Below are 20,820 nucleotides of genomic sequence, written 5' to 3'. Positions count from 1 at the left end.
GCCGGCTAGTTGAGTCTTGGACTGACTCAGCCCATTGCCAACCCTATTGATAATGTAGCACATCTATTAGTTGGAAAAAGGAGTAAATCTTCATTAGGACATATGTCTGTATGTGAGTATAAAGAATAAGAAGAGAGAAAAATGCCCCTACACATGTGCGTCAGTACAATCGTGTACAGACAAGGCAACAGATGGAGGGTTGGAGGAACTTTTGGAACACAAGATGGTGTGTCCCCACTCCCCAGAGGAGAAGAATCTTTTTCAATTTGCGATTTGAAATTCGTACAAAGACACCGAAGGGTGTGAAAAACAGACATTAAGCACATGACACCAAAGGCCACCTTGATTCCTTCTCTGAAACCCTTAAATAGCTTTTTTTCTACCTTAGCTTCTTTGCAAGAAGTTACCATCCCTTTGCTTTATCTCTTGCTTTTCCTTTATCTCTCTCAAAACCCTACTTTATTCTCTCCTTCCCTCGAATTCACCTCTAAAAGGAAGACGATCCCCCACCCGATCCTCCTTGTGTTCACAACCTCTCTCTCTCTCTCTCTCTCTCTCTCTCTCTCTTCATGAATATCACCAACTGAACAAGTTGGACATAAACCGTAGTATCCGACATGGGTTCGCCATCTGAACTAAGCCTAGATTTCAAGCCAAACAGCTTCTCCTTGCTTCTAAAGTCGTTCGGGGATCAACCGGACCAGACCCAGAAGATGGAAGAGGTCCTGGCCTGCCTCGAAGCAGAACGGCACAAGATCGACGCGTTCAAACGCGAGCTACCGCTTTGCATGACACTCCTCAATGATGGTAACTCACTCTTATGCTTCTAACATATCATTCTGAATTCAAGGCCTTATGAATACATCCATGCATGTATACAAACAGGTTTTGCTAACATCCCCATACATTTTAAATGGCACATGGGTGACCTATTTTCTGTCTGAAGTGTTAATTCATTCATACAACTAGAGCAAGACAAAGTGCAAAAATCATACTAACCATGTGATCTTAAGCTTCCAATCAATAGCATGAAAATGGACAGTCAAGATTGATCAGAGAAACAAAATAGGTCCAATCATTTTATTGGTGGCTGGTAAGCAATGGACAATTGTAACAAATCGGCCCCATTCAAAGGTTTCGGATCATCCCATCGGTGTGATTCACCATGGCTTGCTCCTATATATATATATATATATATATATATATATAATGAATAGTTTAAATCGATAGTAGGTCTCCCCTCGTGCCATTTAAAACACCTAACGATGTTAGCAAAACACCTAAGTCATAGATTAGTGTAATTTTTCAGCCCATGGCCAAACATGGGAGAGATAGCATGATGATCGAAATGGATGTCATAAACACGTCATGGTGAGGAACCACAGATATTGTTCGCACCATTTGTTTATGAACACATCACGGTGGGGCCCGCACTAGCTTACTGTAAAATTATACTGAGAACGTTTGCACCAGATCATGTATAGGCAGCAGTTTGTGTGTGTGGGTGTGTAGGTTTATAATTTTTATTATTTTTTCTGAATTTTTATTTTTTGCAGCCATGGAGGCATATAGACAGCAACTAGAGAGTTACCAAACAAACCAAGGATCGAGACCCATCCTTGAAGAATTCATGCCTCTTAAACATCCAAGCTCTGAAGAGTCGGACAAGGCGTCGAACATGTCTGAGAAGGCAAACTGGCTGACATCTATGCAGCTTTGGAGCCAAGCAAACGATGGGAGCAAGCACCAACCTGCAATGAGCACATCACCGAAAGGGATGGAGCATGGTTTCAGTGATGGTCCAAAGCTTGCTTTGGACAGCAAACAAAGAAATGGAGGAGCTTTTCTTCCATTCTCAAAAGAAAGGAACATGTGTGCTAGTTCCACCATACCAGCTCTTCCCGATTTAGCACTCGCTTCTATCGACAAAGATAATGAAGAGAAGAAATGCTTAGAATCTGGGAATGTAATGTCATGCCCAAGGAGAGAAAACTGCAACAAGGGTGCCGGCAGTGCAACGATAGAGCATGGAAGAGGAACGACGAATACCGCCGAGGGTCAGGCGGCCACATCACAGACTCAAAGGAAAGCAAGGAGGTGTTGGTCACCAGATCTGCACCGTAGATTTGTTAATGCTCTTCAGATGTTGGGAGGCTCTCAAGGTAATAGATGCAGGTCTTACTATATCTACTAGTCTTGTTTCTATAAGGAAAATTATGGTCAGATGCTCCAAAGCTGGAAAACAAAATAGAGTGATTGGCATCGTATTGCAGGAACATGTTTTAGTTTCATGTAGGACGCCAATCATAACCGTCGATTGATCAGATTATCTTATCATAATCATCTGACCATATCATTCCTATATGTTTATTCTTACTAGCGATTTACGGTTCCAAACATTTGGAAACAGTGACCATATCATTCCTATATGTTTTTTTTCTTTCTTTTTTTTTTAAATTATAAAACACTCATTTTCTCCTTTCCATAAAAGATGCATGGCAATGATTACAATCTTCATGCATCGGGGTGTGGGATTAAAACAGATGGTTTACACTACTAGTGGACCTCTGTGCTACGTATTTAATTAACCCACTGCTTCCCAAGTAATTGGTGGAGTACTCCTCCATGTTGTATATGTAAAAATCTATTCTCTGATTATTAGGTTATGCCCTTTGATATGAAGCCGTAGGCTAAAAATTAGCTTACAACTATGACTTAGATGCGTCACATCACATGGAACAATGGGGATCAAATGCCAATCATAGGCTTGTGCGTGGGCCTAGAGGATATGTATCCCACGTTAGAGCCCCTAATAAAGTCTATGTAGTGTGAGTCACTAGGAAGAAGAGAGTATACAAAATCAGGTTGATGCAATGATGAGGCAGGTTACAACATGGGAACTTGCTTCTTTTGGGAACAATTTTACGTTGCTTCCATTAGAGTGGATCATATAATCTTTCAGTAAAGATAAACTTCAGCTTGTTAGGTCCAAATAATAATTCTTGCCTACTAGGAGTGCTATTCCAATCCCCAGCTATCTTAAGTGGACTTTTACATTACAGCCCTTAGACTCTTGTTGGAGGAAAATTTGGCTGCATTTAGAGTACAAAGATGGCAACACAACATTACAAACCTAACATAGATGAAACTTAATGAACCCTAACATACATCATTTGATGGACTTAGATTTAGTATTTTCCCCTTAGGGTCAGTGTTGGAAAAGATTGAAGAACCCCAACATGATGCACATGTTTTATTCCAACAATTTAAGAACTCCAACATGATGCATGTGTTTTATTCATGCCATTCATTTATTTTATCAGCTCATTTTATGATATGAGCCCAAATTTGAAATTAACTTTCTTGGTGGCCACAATTATGAATAAATAGGGATTACAAAAGGTCCTATCCTCATATATGTGTGTGCAATAGCTTTATTATATTCTCCATTATATTCTCATTCAATTCTAATCTCTTCAACTTTGAGGGAGAGGAGTCTTCAACAACCCATTTAGTAGAAGAGGTTACACCTCTATTCGTGCTCTCTAAGCAATAGCTCCTTTGGAGCCCACTTTCACGTCAGCCCAAGGGTCCTAGCGTGGAACTACTAGATCTGCCTATTGAGTCTAAAAGAGAGAAGCAATGTTTTTGGTTTTTGTTAGATAGTCTTAATTTATGCTTATACCCTTTAGCTATTAGATATCTTTTATTTTTATAAATGTTTTTAATAGTTAGTCGGATAATGACATTTAGATATCTTTCAGTCTGTTCTTTTGTTTGTCTAGATATTGATTGTTTTATTGTTCTAATTGTAGTATAGGATAATCAATTGGCCATTTGAGGATTTATATGTTGCGAGACATAGATTCAGTGTGCTCTTGGATGCATAAAAATTTTCAAATTGTCATTTTTTAGACAGTTCAATGTTGGATAGATAATAATATTTTCATTTATTTTAATTTAAATGCACATGCTTGTTTCGGTTCGTCTCTCATAATCCTCTCTGGATATATTTCTTGTATTTATTTCCTCATCAAATATCCACACTTTATGTATATAGTTGACGTGTGAATCAAATACAAGATTAATATATTCTGGAGAGATAAGGGGAGATGCTGCCGAAATTTTGGCGTGACATTTGAATCGAATAATGAAAGTATTACTATCTATTCAACATTGAATCGGTGACTACTTTAAATGCTTAGAAAATTGTTAAAAGTTTAGAAGACATTTATACATACATAATACATCACTTAGGAAATTCTTTACTAAGGTTAGATGAAATTGTTTCATATCTTTAGATATGACTAGTGAGGATGAAGTCCCAACTAGCCCTGGTGTCGGTACGTCATCTATATCACCTCTTGTTGTCGAGGGAGAGGGGTCTTCAACTACAAGTAAAGGAAATGGTCAGCCGTTTAGGATGATTTTGAAAAAGTAGTAGTTAACAATGTCCCTAAGATCAGATGTCTGCACTGCAAAAGTCTATACGGTAAAAATATCGAGGGGTCGACTATTCATTTAAACAGACATAGGCAAAGTTGTGTAAGGAGACCTAGAATTCCACATTCAAGCCAACAATTGTTATCGTTTACAAAGTTTGAAGGAATTGCTTCTGAAGGTAAACTTACCACTCATAAGTTTGAAAAAAGGAAAGTTGAATGAGTAGTTTGTAAGGTTTATTATCGTTGATGAGCAACCATTTAAAATGATAAAGAGTGAAGTGTTCATAAGATACAGTAAATTTCTTAATCCTCAGTTTGAGAAGGTCTCCCATGTTACTGTAAAGAGGGAGTGCATGCATGAAGATGTACGATAGTGAGAAAATAAAGTTGAAAGCAGTTTTATCATCGGTTTTAAGGATAAGTTTGACTTTTGATATGTGGACGACACAAAATCAAATAAAGGGATACATTTCATTGACTGCACACTATGTTAATGAAAATTGAAAACTTTGCAAGAGAATATTCAACTTTCGACACCTTCCACCTCCTTATTCCAATTTAGTTATTTCAGATTGCATTTACATTTATGAGATTAGGGCATTGAAAAAAAAAGTTAGATCATTAACTTTAGATAATGCTTCAACAAATGACAGTGTAATATCATTCTTACGTAACCGGTTCAAGGTAACCGACAATTTATTTTTTGAGGGAAAAGTATTTCATGTTCGATATTATGCACACATTCTAAACCTAATTGTACAAGAAGGGTTGAAATCAATTGACCAAACTATAAAGAATGTGACAGAGAGTGTAAAGTACATAAGAGGCTCACCTTTAAGATTGAGTATATGGAATGACATAGTCTAACGTTTGAATTTGAAGTCTCCAAAAACGTTGAGGCTAGATGTATGCACACGTTGAAATTCGACTTTTGAGATGTTGCATTCGGCCCTGGAATTGGAACTTACATTTCCAGAATATGCAGCGCGTGATAGAACCTATGCTTGATTGCCTATTGAAGAAGATTGGAGTAAAGCGAAAAAAGTTCATAAATTTTTAAAAGTTTTTTATGACTGTAAAAAGATATTTTCTGGCAATAAGTTTCCTATAGCAAATATGTTTCTTCCAGCTGTATGGAAGATCAAAGAAGCCCTAAAGAAAGGTGTCAGTGAAGGTCCATTTTTTTGCAACTCATGACAGGTGGTATGCAAACAAAGTTCGATGAGTACTGGGATGAATGTCATTTGTTAATGTCCTTAGCTGTTGTTCTTGATCCTCGGTGCAAGATGAGTTATGTTAAGTACATCTTTATGAAGATTTATTCTAATGAAAAGGCAATAACTGAAACTTCGAAGGTTCGTGACGCAATTGAAGAATTGTACAATACGTACACAATCACAGGGTCCACACCAAGTATTAACGAAGTTAGATCGCATGCTGCTACAAGCTCTGACACTATGCTCGACGATGATTACATGTCTTTCTTAGTAAAAGAAAATACAGACACTGAAACGAAAAAATCAGAGTTAGACTTGTATCTCAAAGAGTTAGTCGTAATGCGACAGGATTCAAACTTCGATATTTTGGAGTGGTGGAAAATGAGAGTTAGTGAAGGAAAATACCTTATATTATCGACGATGGCACGAGATATTTTGTCAATTCCTATTTCAACAGTGACATTGGAATCTGCTTTTAGCACAGGGAGTAGGGTCGTGAGCAAGACTCGAAGCTCCCTTACACCAGATACAGTGGAAGCATTAATTTGTACATAAGATTGGTTGCGTCCAAGAGAGGTTTCGATATTTATGAGGAAGAGGAGGAGAATATGTATCAAGCTGCAATACATGAAACAATAGAAGCATGAATCAAGTTAGGTTAACATTTCTTATTAATTTATTGGAACTTAAAAATGATGTAATGGGTACTCTTTTATTTTTATTTTTATGTTATGTTGATTGATGCTATATGCGCAATGCATTAATGACTTTTTTTTCAATCCATAAGTTGCTTTTGTTTTATGTTGGTATTTTATTATTGCTAGCATACTTTTCCAACATAATATGTAGATATGTCTTCAAGTGAACCATATTCTCCAAAGTCTGGAAAGTTGAAGATTTTGTGTAATTTGTATAGAGCCAAGTTTGTTAACAAAATTAATCGACTCAGATTACACTTATCCTATCGAGGTGGAGATACAAAACCTTGTCCTAAAGCCCCAAAGCAAGTCCAAGTTCCTTTCCAAGCACTTATTGATTTTTTTAAAAAAAAGTTTTCATTCCCACATCCAAACTTTCTAAGGTAGAAGAGGAAACTAAATTATTAGCATTGGGAAAAGAACAAATCCTACTCGCCTTAAAGCGCGGTATGAAAGAGGCTTCTATATATCAGTGATGTCCTCCAAGACAATATGATGTCGAAGCAAGTTCAAGCTACACAACTAAAAAGAAGAAGAGTAAGAATTCATCTAAGTTTCTCTCCAGTCTTAGTGCATTTTACAGGATGTTGGGAACTACATATAAATCTTCTCACAAAGAAAGTTTGAAAAATCTAATTCAAACTGTACAAGAGGGCGATAAAAAGCTATCTCCACCTTCTGATTCGGGAGAAGTGAATGAGTACGTATATGAAGATTTGGATAGCAGCTCAATCTCAGCAGACGAATCTCCTCTACAGTAGTGTCTTTAGTTTGTATTTGATATTTTATTTTATGCTCTGTTATGTCATTAAATGTATATAGATGTAGTAAAATTATAATTTTAACTCGATACTTTCGACTTCCTAGTTCCAAGTTTCGATATTGTATAATCGCGAAAACTAAACTCGAAAATTCAAAAACTAAATGGCTCGAAACTCGGCTTGAACTCGGCTCGAAAATGAACTCGAACACGGGTCGAAAGCTCAAACTCGAACTCTGCTCGAAAGCTCGAAACTGGCTCGAACTCAGCTCGAACTAGTTTGATTGTTGACCGAGCCGAGCTGAGCTAGAGATGATGGCTCGGTCACCGAGCCGAGCCGAGTTCGAGCTAGGTGTGCATGGTGACAGAGCCGAGCCGAGCCGAGGCTGAGTCGACTCGATTCGGCTCGATGTACACCCCTACCTAAAATACGATGAGATGAGCGGATTGCAAGTAGGGCTGAGCGAAGCTACCTCGAAAAACTCACTTGGCTTGGCTCAATCAAACTCAACTTGACTCAGCTTGAACTACGACCTGAGGCGAGCTAAGTTTCACGTGACCTAGCTTGTTTTGAAAATAAGCTAAGTTCAATCATAGTGGATCTTGACTCAACTCGGCTCGATACTCAAGCTCGATTCCAAGCTCAAGCTCGGCTTAACTCGAATATATATATAATATTTTAAAAAATAAGTTAAAACTTAAACCCTACCTGTCCGTCCCTTTCTTACCATTTCCTTCATCACCCTACCCGTCCATTCCTTTTTTACCCTTTCCTTAACCTGTAACACCTTATATTTTTATCATGGGGTGTTACTAACAGTTGATGATTGAATTGGGATCAATCTGACCGCTAGATTGATTTAAATCCACAATTAGGATATTATTCACTTGCATGGTCCACCTAAGCGTGGAATTGTTTGACCAATGAACGTTTGTCCTAATAGGACAAGTAGAATCACATGAGCAGTGTAGATTACACCATGCATCACTGTGGACCCACCATCGGCGGTGTGTGTACACAACATGGGTGCAACTGTGTTGCACCGAACTAAGAGTCGGATCAAACCACCTTTAACCCGATGATTTGAGAGTTTTCTCTCTCTTTCTTCAGTCTTCCTGCTGAGCGGTCATTTTAAACAGATACCTCTGTGTTTTGTTGATCTATGGCCCACCATCGTTCATCTTCTCGATGATCTGAACCATCCATCATATTGAGACGGTGGTTCCAACCAAAACCCTAACCATTTTTGGATGAGTATCCTCACATGTGCACACAAACTCAATTCAAAATCAAGTTGTGCTTGGTGTTTTTCTGAAAACAGAAATTTGTTTCTGGTTGCCAAGCTGGCAATCTGTGTGGGAGTTCTCCATACCATCACAACCCTTCAATGAGAAAATCCTAGCCCTCAATTCTATCTCACTCGGATCACAAGTTTTCTTGCAAGAAGAAACTATTAGAGGAGGAATCTTTCTATTTTTGACGGTTTTGAATCTGTTATGAGCAAACTCGATCCGGATCGTTTATACAATACAATCATATTCGTCCGAATCAGAAGGAGGTTGAGAGAAACCCTAAATGTCATATTGTAAAGCACCTCTTCTCCATTTCTTATGGCGCCAAGAGAAAATGCCCAAAACTCTTCCAAGTTTGAAACCACCGGCCCAATCTCCTCCAAGCTTCAAGAAAACTTGTCTAGAAGCTTCCTAGGGCCCATGCAGAGAGTCGGTAACCCTACGGGTGACCTCGAGCACAGAGATACCTTTGTGCCGAGGCTGTGGGGCCCATAGAGATGTCCAGAACAAATCCACTCCGTCTATCTGTTTTGGGAGACCATAACAGCACAGGATTCTAAAAATCAGGTGGATACAAAACTCATGTTGTGCAAGCCACATGAAACAGTGGGGATTGAAGGCCCGCTATCACCGAAGTTCTGTATGAGAATGATATTTATTCCTACAGTTTATCTGAGTGGTAATACTTCTACGAGAAGTTTGGATGTCATATAAACATTACGGAGAGCTCCAGGAAGGTTTCAACGATGGAGATTGCTGTTCCCAATGTTTTATTGATGTGGCCCACCTGAGTTTTGGATCCACCTGATTTTTAGAATTCTTTCCTATTGTGGTCTTTCAAAACAGATGGACGGAGTGGATTTGTCACGGACATCTGTGGACCCCACATAGCCCAGAGATCTGTCTGAGCCCAGGCAATCCGCTCCCTGAAGTATGAGTTAACTAGACTGAGGATCCATCTGAGGGGTCCATGTTCAATTTTAACGTGTTACCTGTTGGACCGACGGGCGTGATTTTTGGCCATTCATTTGCAAGGTGTGTTCAACACCAGGAATAGCCCAGATCTCACACATATTCTTTGTTATCACGTGTACCGAGAAGAACCTTTTAAATGTCAAGTGCGCGAATCCTGTTCGCGGTCCTATGGTCTCCTTGAGCCTAAGCCGCCTATCTAGTAGAATAGGGTCTCCCAGACATAACACATGGGTGCAAGATTCCCACTTTTCATCAGGTTGGCCGACAGTGCATTTGACCATGTTCTACAGTTGGAGAATCATGGGATCCGTCCATCCACTAGATCACAAGAGAGTGGAGGATGTGGACTGTTGGCTAGTCTTCATAAATGTGGGGCCCAGTGCTGAAAACCAAACTGATTTTTGTGCCATCACATTTACATGGCTGGGCCATTATATGAACGACTCGGATGTTGCAATCAAGTCAGGAAGTAGCCATCGGAAATATATTTCCTCCTTTAAACAACGAGAAATGCAAAATACTACGCACCTGCGCGCATGAACACGTGTCAAGGTGGCGCATGTTTGCAAGAGCGAGATTCCCATCGTGAGGCGGCCTCATATGTACGGAAAGAGCGGGGATCAAGTAGTAAGTCGGTATGTAGCGTACTGAATAAAATATGTGGGGACCACCATGATGTATGTATCTTATCCACGCCGTCCATCAATTTTTCTAGCTCATTTTAAAAGACCGTGAGAAAATTGACACATATCCAAAGCTCAAGTGGACCACACTGCCAGAAACAGTGGATATTTAATACCGACTATCGAAAACTTCTTGGGGCCCAAAGAAGTTCGGTTTCCATTTATCCATGTCTTTGTAATCTTATGAACAGTTAGGATGACAAATAAACATCACTATGGGACCTTAGAAGATTTCAACGGTGGACGTCATTATCCTATAATATGGTCCACAGATTTGCTTCAATTTTGGGTTGCTCATAAAATGTCTGTATGATCTCATGAACAGGTTTGATGACCAATAAACATCACTGTAGGGCCTAGAAATGTTTTCGCCCACTGTTTCCCTGTGTATGATCTAGATCTTTGGATGTGCTTCAATTTTGGTATCAACCCCTTAAATTAGATGGAAAAACGGATGAACAACATGGATATACCACATACATTCAAGGTGGTCTAACTGAGTTTACTCAGCACGATGAGAGCGTATGCAATTCCATTTTCCATGGGTTTACTGGTTACGAAAGGAAGTGGTGAATAACTCAATATGCTAAGTGTACTGGGTAAACTCTGTGAGATCCACCGATTTTTTTTTTATATTATCCAGTCCTTCCATCCACTTTACCAAATAACTCAAAAACGAAGCATATGCAAGGTTAAAATGGACCACACTATAGGAAACAGTGGAATTGAATTTCTACCGTTGAAAAATTCTCAGCGACCACAGAAGTTTTGGATCAAGATTATATTTATTTTTTCCCTTCATCCATGTTTTTTTGACCATATGAAAAGTTTAGATGACAAATAAACATCATTGTGGGTCCTAACGAGGTTTCAACTGTGGAAATCATTATTTCACTGTTTCCTGTGGCATGGTCCATTTAAGCTTTGGATAAGCTTCAATTTTTGTTTCAACGCCTGAAATGAGCATGGAAAACGTATGAACAATATGGATAAACCAAGTACATTTACAGTGTGCCCAACTGAATTTACTCAATATGATAAGTATGGATAAACCACGTACATTTATAGTGTGATAAACTGAATTTACTTAATACGATGAGAGCGTACTTAGTAACTCAGTACGCAATCTGATTTCGTTACGAAAATGGATAGTTTGTCTCCCAGAAATCGGACTGCATACTGAGTTACTCAGTTAGATAAGAGCCTATTGAGTTACTTAGATAATAATATTTTCATTTATTATAATTTAAATGTACATGCTTGTTTCGGTTCGTCTCTTATAATCCTCTATAGATATATTTCTTGTATTTATTTTCTCATCAAATATCCATACTTTGTGTATATAGTCGACGTGTAAATCAAATACAAGATTAATATATTCTGGAGAGATTAGGGGAGATGCTGCCAAAATTTTGGCGTGACATTTAAATCGAATAATGAAAGTATTACTATCTATTCAACATTGAATCGGTGACTAATTTAAATGCTTAGAAAATTGTTAAAAGTTTAAAAGACATTTATACACACATAATACATCACTTAGGAAATTCTTTACTAAGGTTAGATGAAATTATTTCATATCTTTAGATATGACTAGTGAGGATGAAGTCCCAACTACCCCTGGTGCCGGTACGTCATCTATATCAACTCTTATTGTCGAGGGAGAGGGGTCTTCAGCTGCAAGTAAAGGAAACGGTCAGCTGTTTGGGATGATTTTGAAAAAGTAGTAGTTAACAATATCCCTAAGATCAGATGTCTGCACTGCAAAAGTCTATACGGCAAAAATATCGAGGGGTCGACTATTCATTTAAACAGACATAGGCAAAGTTGTGTAAGGAGACCTAAAATTCCACATTCAAGCCAACAATTGTTATCGTTTACAAAGTCCGAAGGAATTGCTTCTGAAGGTAAACTTACCACTCATAAGTTTGAAAAAATGGAAGTTGAATGAGTGGTTTGTAAGGTTTATTATCGTTGATGAGCAACCATTTAAAATGATAAAGAGTGAAATGTTCATGAGATACAGTAAATTTCTTAATCCTCAGTTTGAGAAGGTCTCCCAGACATAACACGTGGGTGCAAGATTCCCACTTTTCATCAGGTTGGCCGACAGTGCATTTGACCATGTTCTACAGTTGGAGAATCATGGGATCTGTCCATCCACTAGATCACAAGAGAGTGGAGGATGTGGACCGTTGGCTAATTTTCATAAATGTGGGGCCCAGTGCTGAAAACCAAACTGATTTTTGTGCCATCACATTTACATGGCTGGGCCATTATATGAACGACTCGGATGTTGCAATCAAGTCAGGAAGTAGCCATCGGAAATATATTTCCTCCTTTAAACAACGAGAAATGCAAATACTGCGCACCTACGTGCATGAACACGTGCCAAGGTGGCACATGTTTGCAAGAGCGAGATTCCCATCGTGAGGCGGCCACATATGTACGGAAAGAGCGGGATCAAGTAGTAAGTCGGTATGCTGCGTACTGAATAAAATATGTGGGGACCACCATGATGTATGTATCTTATCCACGCCGTCCATCAATTTTTCTAGCTCATTTTAAAAGACCATGAGAAAATTGACACATATCCAAAGCTCAAGTGGACCACACTGCCAGAAACAGTGGATATTTAATACCGACTATCGAAAACTTCTTGGGGCCCAAAGAAGTTCGGTTTCCATTTATCCATGTCTTTGTAATCTTATGAACAGTTAGGATGACAAATAAACATCACTATGGGACCTTAGAAGATTTCAACGGTGGACGTCATTATCCTATAATATGGTCCACAGATTTGCTTCAATTTTGGGTTGCTCATAAAATGTCTGTATGATCTCATGAACAGGTTTGATGACCAATAAACATCACTGTAAGGCCTAGAAATGTTTTCGCCCACTGTTTCCCTGTGTATGATCTAGATCTTTGGATGTGCTTCAATTTTGGTATCAACCCCTTAAATTAGATGGAAAAACGGATGAACAACATGGATATACCACATACATTAAAGGTGGTCTAACTGAGTTTACTCAGCACGATGAGAGTGTACGCAATTCCATTTTCCATGGGTTTACTGGTTACGAAAGGAAGCGGTGAATAACTCAATATGCTAAGTGTACTGGGTAAACTCTGTGAGATCCACCGATTTTTTTTTTTTATTATCCAGTCCTTCCATCCACTTTACCAGATAACTCAAAAACGAAGCATATACAAGCTTAAAATGGACCACACTACAGGAAACAGTGGAATTGAATTTCTACCGTTGAAAAATTCTCAGCGACCACAGAAGTTTTGGATCAAGATTATATTTATTTTTTCCCTTCATCCATGTTTTTTTGACGATATGAAAAGTTTAGATGACAAATAAACATCATTGTGGGTCCTAACGAGGTTTCAACTGTGGAAATCATTATTTCCACTGTTTCATGTGGCATGGTCCATTTGAGCTTTGGATAAGCTTCAATTTTTGTTTCAACGCCTAAAATGAGCATGGAAAACGTATGAACAGTATGGATAAACCAAGTACATTTACAATGTGCCCAACTGAATTTACTCAATATGATAAGTATGGATAAACCACGTACATTTATACTGTGATAAACTGAATTTACTTAATACGATGAGAGCGTACTTAGTAACTTAGTACGCAATCTGATTTCGTTACAAAAATGGATAGTTTGTCTCCCAGAAATCGGACTGCATACTGAGTTACTCAGTTAGATAAGAGCCTATTGAGTTACTTAGATAATAATATTTTCATTTATTATAATTTAAATGTATATGCTTGTTTCGGTTCGTCTCTTATAATCCTCTATAGATATATTTCTTGTATTTATTTCCTCATCAAATATCCATACTTTGTGTATATAGTCAACGTGTAAATCAAATACAAAATTAATATATTCTTGAGAGATAAGGGGAGATGCTGCCAAAATTTTGGCGTGACATTTAAATCGAATAATGAAAGTATTACTATCTATTCAACATTGAATCGGTGACTAATTTAAATGCTTAGAAAATTGTTAAAAGTTTAAAAAACATTTATACACACATAATACATCACTTAGGAAATTCTTTACTAAGGTTAGATGAAATTATTTCATATCTTTAGATATGACTAGTGAGGATGAAGTCCCAACTAGCCCTGGTGCCGGTACGTCATCTATATCAACTCTTGTTGTCAAGGGAGAGGGGTCTTCAGCTGCAAGTAAAGGAAACGGTCAGCCGTTTGGGATGATTTTGAAAAAGTAGTAGTTAACAATGTCCCCAAGATCAGATGTCTGCACTGCAAAAGTCTATACGGCAAAAATATCGAGGGGTCGACTATTCATTTAAACAGACATAGGCAAAGTTGTGTAAGGAGACCTAAAATTCCACATTCAAGCCAATAATTGTTATCGTTTACAAAGTCCGAAGGAATTGCTTCTGAAGGTAAACTTACCACTCATAAGTTTGAAAAAATGAAAGTTGAATGAGTGGTTTGTAAGGTTTATTATCGTTGATGAGCAACCATTTAAAATGATAAAGAGTGAAATGTTCATGAGATACAGTAAATTTCTTAATCCTCAGTTTGAGAAGATCTCCCATGTTATTGTAAAGAGGGAGTGCATGCATGAAGATGTACGATAGTGAGAAAATGAAGTTGAAAGCAGTTTTATCATCGGTTTTAAGGATAAGTTTGACTTCTGATATGTGGACGGCGCAAAATCAAATACAGGGATACATTTCATTGACTGCACACTATGTTAATGAAAATTAGAAACTTTGTAAGAAAATATTGAACTTTCGTCACCTTCCACCTCCTTATTCCGATTTAGTTATTTCAGATTGCATTTACATTTATGAGATTGTGGCATTGAAAAAAAAAAGTTAGATCATTAACTTTAGATAATGCTTCAACAAATGACAGTGTAATATCATTCTTATGTAACCAGTTTAAGGTAACTGACAATTTATTTTTTGAGGGAAAAGTATTTCATGTTCGGTATTGTGCACACATTCTAAACCTAATTGTACAAGAAGGATTGAAATCAATTGACCAAACTATAAAGAATGTGAGGGAGAGTGTAAAGTACATAAGAGGCTCGCCTTTAAGATTGAGTATATGGAATGACATAGTCTAACGTTTGAATTTGAAGTCTCCAAAAATGTTGAAGCTAGATATATGCACATGTTGGAATTCGACTTTTGAGATGTTGCATTCGGCCTTGGAATTGGAACCTACATTTCCAGAATATGCAGCGTGTAATAGAACGTATGCTTGGTTGCCTATTGAAGAAAATTGGAGTAAAGAGAAAGAAGTTCATAAATTTTTAAAAGTTTTTTATGACTATAAAAAGATATTTTCTGGCAATAAGTTTCTTATAACAAATATGTTTCTTCTAGCTGTGTGGAAGATCAAAGAAGCCCTAAAGAAAGGTGCCAGTGAAGGTCCATTTTTTCTGTAACTCATGACAGGTGGTATGCAAACAAAGTTTGATGAGTACTGGGATAAATGTCATTTGTTAATGTCCTTAGCTGTTGTTCTTGATCCTCGGTGAAAGATAAGTTATGTTACGTACATCTTTATGAAGATTTATTCTAATGAAAAGGCAATAACTGAAACTTCGAAGGTTCGTGACACAATTGAAGAATTGTACAATACGTACACAACCACAGGGTCCACACTAAGTATTAACGAAGTTAGATCGTATGTTGCTACAAGCTCTGACACTATGCTTGACAATGATTACATGCCTTTCTTATTAAAAGAAAATACAGACACTGTAATGAAAGAATCAGAGTTAGACTTGTATCTCAAAGAGTTAGTCGTAATGCGACAGGATTCAAACTTCGATATTTTGGAGTGGTCGAAAATGAGAGTTAGTGAAGGAAAATACCTTATATTATCGACAATGGCATGAGATATTTTGTCAATTTCTATTTCAACAGTGGCATTGGAATCTGCTTTTAGCACAGGGAGTAGGTCGTGAGTAAGACTCGATGCTCCCTTACACCAGATACAGTGAAAACATTAATTTGTACATAAGATTAGTTGCGTCCAAGTTGGAGAGATTCTGATATTGATGAGGAAGAGGAGGAGAATATGTATCAAGCTGCAGCACATAAAACAACAGAAACATGAATCAAGTTAGGTTAACATTTCTTGTTAATTTATTGGAACTTGAAAATGATGTAATGAGTACTCTTTTATTTTTATTTTTATGTTATGTTGATGGATGCTATATGCGCAATGCATTAATGACTTTTTTTTCCAATACATAAGTTGCTTTTGTTTTATGTCGGTATTTTATTATTGCTAACATACTTTTTCCGACACAATATGTAGATATGTCTTCAAGTGAACCATATTCTTCAAAGTTTGGAAAGTTGAAGATTTTGTGTAATTTGTATGGAGCCAAGTTTGTTAACAAAATTAATCGACTCAGATTACACTTATCCTGTCTGGGTGGAGATACAAAACCGTGTCCTAAAGCCTCAAAGTAAGTCCAAGTTCCTTTCCAAAAACTTATTGATTAAAAAAAAAGTTTTCATTCCCACATCCAAACTTTATAAAGCAGAAGAAGAAACTAAATTATTAGCATTGAAAAAAGAACAAATCCAACTTGCCTTAAAGCGCGGTATGAAAGAGGCTTCTATACATCAGTGATGTCCTCCAAGACAATATGATGTTGAAGCAAGTTCAAGCTACACAACTAAAAAGAAGAAGAGTAAGAATTCATCTAAGTTTCTCTCCAGTCTTGGTGCATTTTACAGGATGTTGGGAACTACGTATAAATCTTCTCACAAAGAAAGTTTGAAAAATCTAATTCAAACTGTACAAGAGGGCGATAAAAAGCTATCTCCACCTTCTGATTCGGGAGAAGTGAACGAGTACGTATATGAAGATTTAGATAGCAGCTCAAGCTCAGCAGACGAATCTCCTCTACCGTAGTGTCTTTAGTTTGTATTTGATATTTTATTTTATGTTCTGTTGTGTCATTAAATGTATGTACATATAGTAAAATTATAATTTTAACTCGATACTTTCGACTTCCTAGTTCCAAGTTTCGATATTGTATAATCGCGAAAACTAAACTTGAAAATTCGAAACTAAACGGCTCGAAACTCGGCTTGAACTCGGCTCGAAAAATGAACTCAAACACGGGTCGAAAGCTCAAACTCGAACTCGGCTCGAAAGCTCAAAACTGGCTCGAACTCAACTCGAACTGGTCCGATTGTTGACCGAGTCGAGCCGAGCTGGAGATGATGGCTCGGTCACCAAGCCGAGCCGAGTTCGAGCTAGGTGTGCATGGTGACAGAGCCGAGCCGAGTTGAGGCTAACTCAACTCGATTCGGCTCGATGTACACTCCTACCTGAAATACGATGAGATGAGCGGACTGCAAGTAGGGCTGAGCGAAGCTACCTCAAAAAACTCACTCGGCTTAGCTCAATCTAACTCAACTTGACTCGGCTTGAACTACGACCTGAGGCGAGCTAAGCTTCCCGTGACCTAGCTTGTTTTGAAAATAAGCTGAGTTCAATCATAGTGGATCTTGACTCGACTCGGCTTGAAACTCAAGCTCGATTCCAAGCTCAAGCTCGGCTCAACTCGAATATATATATATATATATATATATATATATATATATAGAGAGTCATGCTCCCCTGCGCACCTACGCACGTGCGCACCTTTACACACGTGCCATGGGTGTCTAATCTGAACGGTCCATGTGATGCGGAATCCCATAAAACCCCATGTAACAAATTTTCATCCCGATCTAATATTCTGGTGGGCCATAGAAAAGAGAAATGCAAATCAAGGGAGGAAACTGTTTTCATTTTTCATGGCCCATCAAAGTTTTAGATTAAAGTAAAACTTGGGCCCGGGGGGTTTCAGGAGGTGCTGCTTCACATGAACGGTTCAGATTTTGGATCCACATCACTTATGATGGGTTCTCAAAAAAGTTCGAACGTTATACGTACGAACTGGTTCGCAGGTGAGCGTTTCCATATATATATATATATATATATATAAAATATTTCAAAAAAAAGTTAAAACTTAAACCCGATCTGTCCGTCCCTTTGTTACCATTTCCTTCATCACCCTACCCGTCCATTCCTTTTTTACCCTTTCCTTACTTAACCTGTAACACCTTATATTTTTATCATGGGGTGTTACTAACAGTTGATGATTGGATTGGGATCAATCTGACCGCTAGATTGATTTAAATCCACAATTAGGACATTATTTACTTGCATGGCCCACCTAAGCGTGGAATTACTTGACCAATAAACATTTGTCCTAATAGGACAAGTAGAATCACATGAGCAGTGTAGATTACACCATGCATCACTGTGGACCCACCATCTGCGGTGTGTGTCGAACTAAGAGTCGGATCAAACCACCTTTAACCCAACGATTTGAGAGTTTTCTCTCTCTTTCTTCAGTCTTCCCGCTGAGCGGGCATATTAAACAGATACCTCCATGTTTTGTTGATCTATGGCCCACCATCGTTCATCTTCTCGACGATCTGAACCATCCATCATATTGAGATGGTGGTTCCAACCAAAACCCTAACCATTTTTGGATGAGTATCCTCACATGTGCACACAAACTCAATTCAAAATCAAGTTGTGCTTGGTGTTTTTCTGAAAACAAAAATTTGTTTCTGGTTGCCAAGCTGGCAATCTGTGTGGGAGTTCTCCATGCCATCACAACCTTTTAATGAGAAAATCCTAGCCCTCAATTCTATCTCACTCGGATCACAAGTTTTCTTGCAAGAAGAAACTGTTACAGGAGGAATCTTTCTGTTTTTAACGGTTTTGAATCTGTTATGAGCAAAGTCGATCTGGATCGTTTATACAATACAATCATATTCGTCCGAATCAGAAGGAGGTTGAGAGAAACCCTAAATGTCATATTGTAAAGCACCTCTTCTCCATTTCTTATGGCGCCGAGAGAAAATGCCCAAGACTCTTCCAAGTTTGAAACCACCGGCCCAATCTCCTCCCAGCTTCAAAAAAAACTTGTTTAGAAGCTTCCTAGGGCCCATGCAGAGAGTCCGTAACCCTACGGGTGACCTCGAGCACAGAGATATCTTTGTGCCGAGGCTGTGTGAGGCCCATAGAGATGTCCAGAACAAATCCACTCCGTCTATCTGTTTTGGAAGACCATAACAGCACAGGATTCTAAAAATAAGGCGGATACAAAACTCATGTTGTGCAAGCCACACGAAACAGTGGGGATTGAAGGCCCGTGGTCACCGAAGTTTTGTATCAGAATGATATTTATTCCTACAGTTTATCTGAGCAGAAATACTTCTACGAGAAGTTTGGATGTCATTTAAACATTACGGTCAGCTCCAGGAAGGTTTCAACGGTAGAGATTGCTGTTCCCATTGTTTTATTGATGTGGCCCACCTGAGTTTCGGATCTGCCTGATTTTTAACATTCTTTCCTACTGTGGTCTTTCAAAACAGATGGACGGAGTGGATTTGTCACAGACATCTGTGGACCCCACACAGCCCAGAGATCTCTCTGAGCCCAGGCAATCCGTTCCCTGAAGTATGAGTTAACTAGACTGAGGATCCATCTGAGGGTCAATGTTCAATTTTAACGTGTTACCTGTTGGACCGACGGGCGTGATTTTGGGCCATTCATTTGCAAGGTGTGTTCAACACCAGGAATAGCCCAGATCTCACACATATTCTTTGTTATCACGTGTACCGAGAAGAACCTTTTAAATGTCAAGTGCGCAAATCATCTTCGCGGTCCTCTGGTCTCCTCGAGCCTACGCCGCCTATCCAGTAAAATAGGGTCTCCCAGACATAACACGTGGGTGCAAGATTCCCACTTTTCATCAGGTTGGCCGACAGTGCATTTGACCATGTTCTACAGTTGGAGAATCATGGGATCCGTCCATCCACTAGATCACAAGAGAGTGGAGGATGTGGACCGTTGGCCAATCTTCGTAAATGTGGGGCCCAGTGCTGAAAACCAAACTGATTTTTGTGCCATTACATTTACATGGCTGGGCCATCATATGAACGACTCGGATGTTGTAATCAAGTTAGGAAGTAGCCATCGGAAATATTTTCCTCCTGTAAACAACGAGAAATGCAAAATACTAGGCACCTGCATGCATGAACACATGCCAAGGTGGCGCATGTGTGCAAGAGCGAGATTCCCATCGTGAGGCAGCCTCATATGTACGGAAAGAGCGGGGATCGCGTAGTAAGTCGGTATGCAGCATACTAAATAAAATATGTGGGGCCCACCATGATGTATGTATCTTATCCATGCCGTCCATCGATTTTTCTAGCTCATTTTAAGTTACCATGACAAAATTGACACATATCCAAAGCTCAAGTGGACTACACTGCCAGAAACAGTGGATATTTAATGCCGACTATCGAAAACTTCTTGGGGCCCAAAGAAGTTCGGTTTCCATTTATCCATGTCTTTGTAATCTTATGAACAGTTAGGATGACAAATAAACATCACTATGGGACCTTAGAAGATGACAAATAAACATCACTATGGGACCTTAGAAGATTTCAACGGTGGACGTCATTATCCTATAATATGGTCCACAGATTTGCTTCAATTTTGGGTTGCTCATAAAATGTCTGTATGATCTCATGAACAGGTTTGATGACCAATAAACATCACTGTAGGGCCTAGAAATGTTTCCGCCCACTGTTTCCTGAGTATGATCTAGATCTTTGGATGTGCTTCAATTTTGGTATCAACCCCTTAAATTA

At 38.6% G+C, this 20,820-nt stretch overlaps 1 protein-coding gene across 1 annotated transcript; it reads left to right on the top strand.

Moving 5' to 3' along the window:
• Positions 1–318: 318 nt before the first annotated feature.
• LOC131224168 (myb family transcription factor EFM-like) lies at positions 319–6,217 on the top strand. The gene is made up of 4 exons (XM_058219710.1): positions 319–807; positions 1,557–2,162; positions 2,381–2,430; positions 5,780–6,217. The coding sequence occupies exons 1-4, from the start codon at positions 618–620 to the stop codon at positions 6,215–6,217; spliced, it is 1,284 nt and encodes a 427-aa protein (XP_058075693.1). The 5' UTR covers positions 319–617.
• Positions 6,218–20,820: the final 14,603 nt, after the last annotated feature.

Source organism: Magnolia sinica, chromosome 13 (genome assembly GCF_029962835.1).
Source record: "Magnolia sinica isolate HGM2019 chromosome 13, MsV1, whole genome shotgun sequence".
NCBI lineage: Eukaryota > Viridiplantae > Streptophyta > Magnoliopsida > Magnoliales > Magnoliaceae > Magnolia > Magnolia sinica.
Note: the sequence above shows the minus strand (reverse complement) of the source record. Positions and strands in the feature narration are given on the sequence as shown.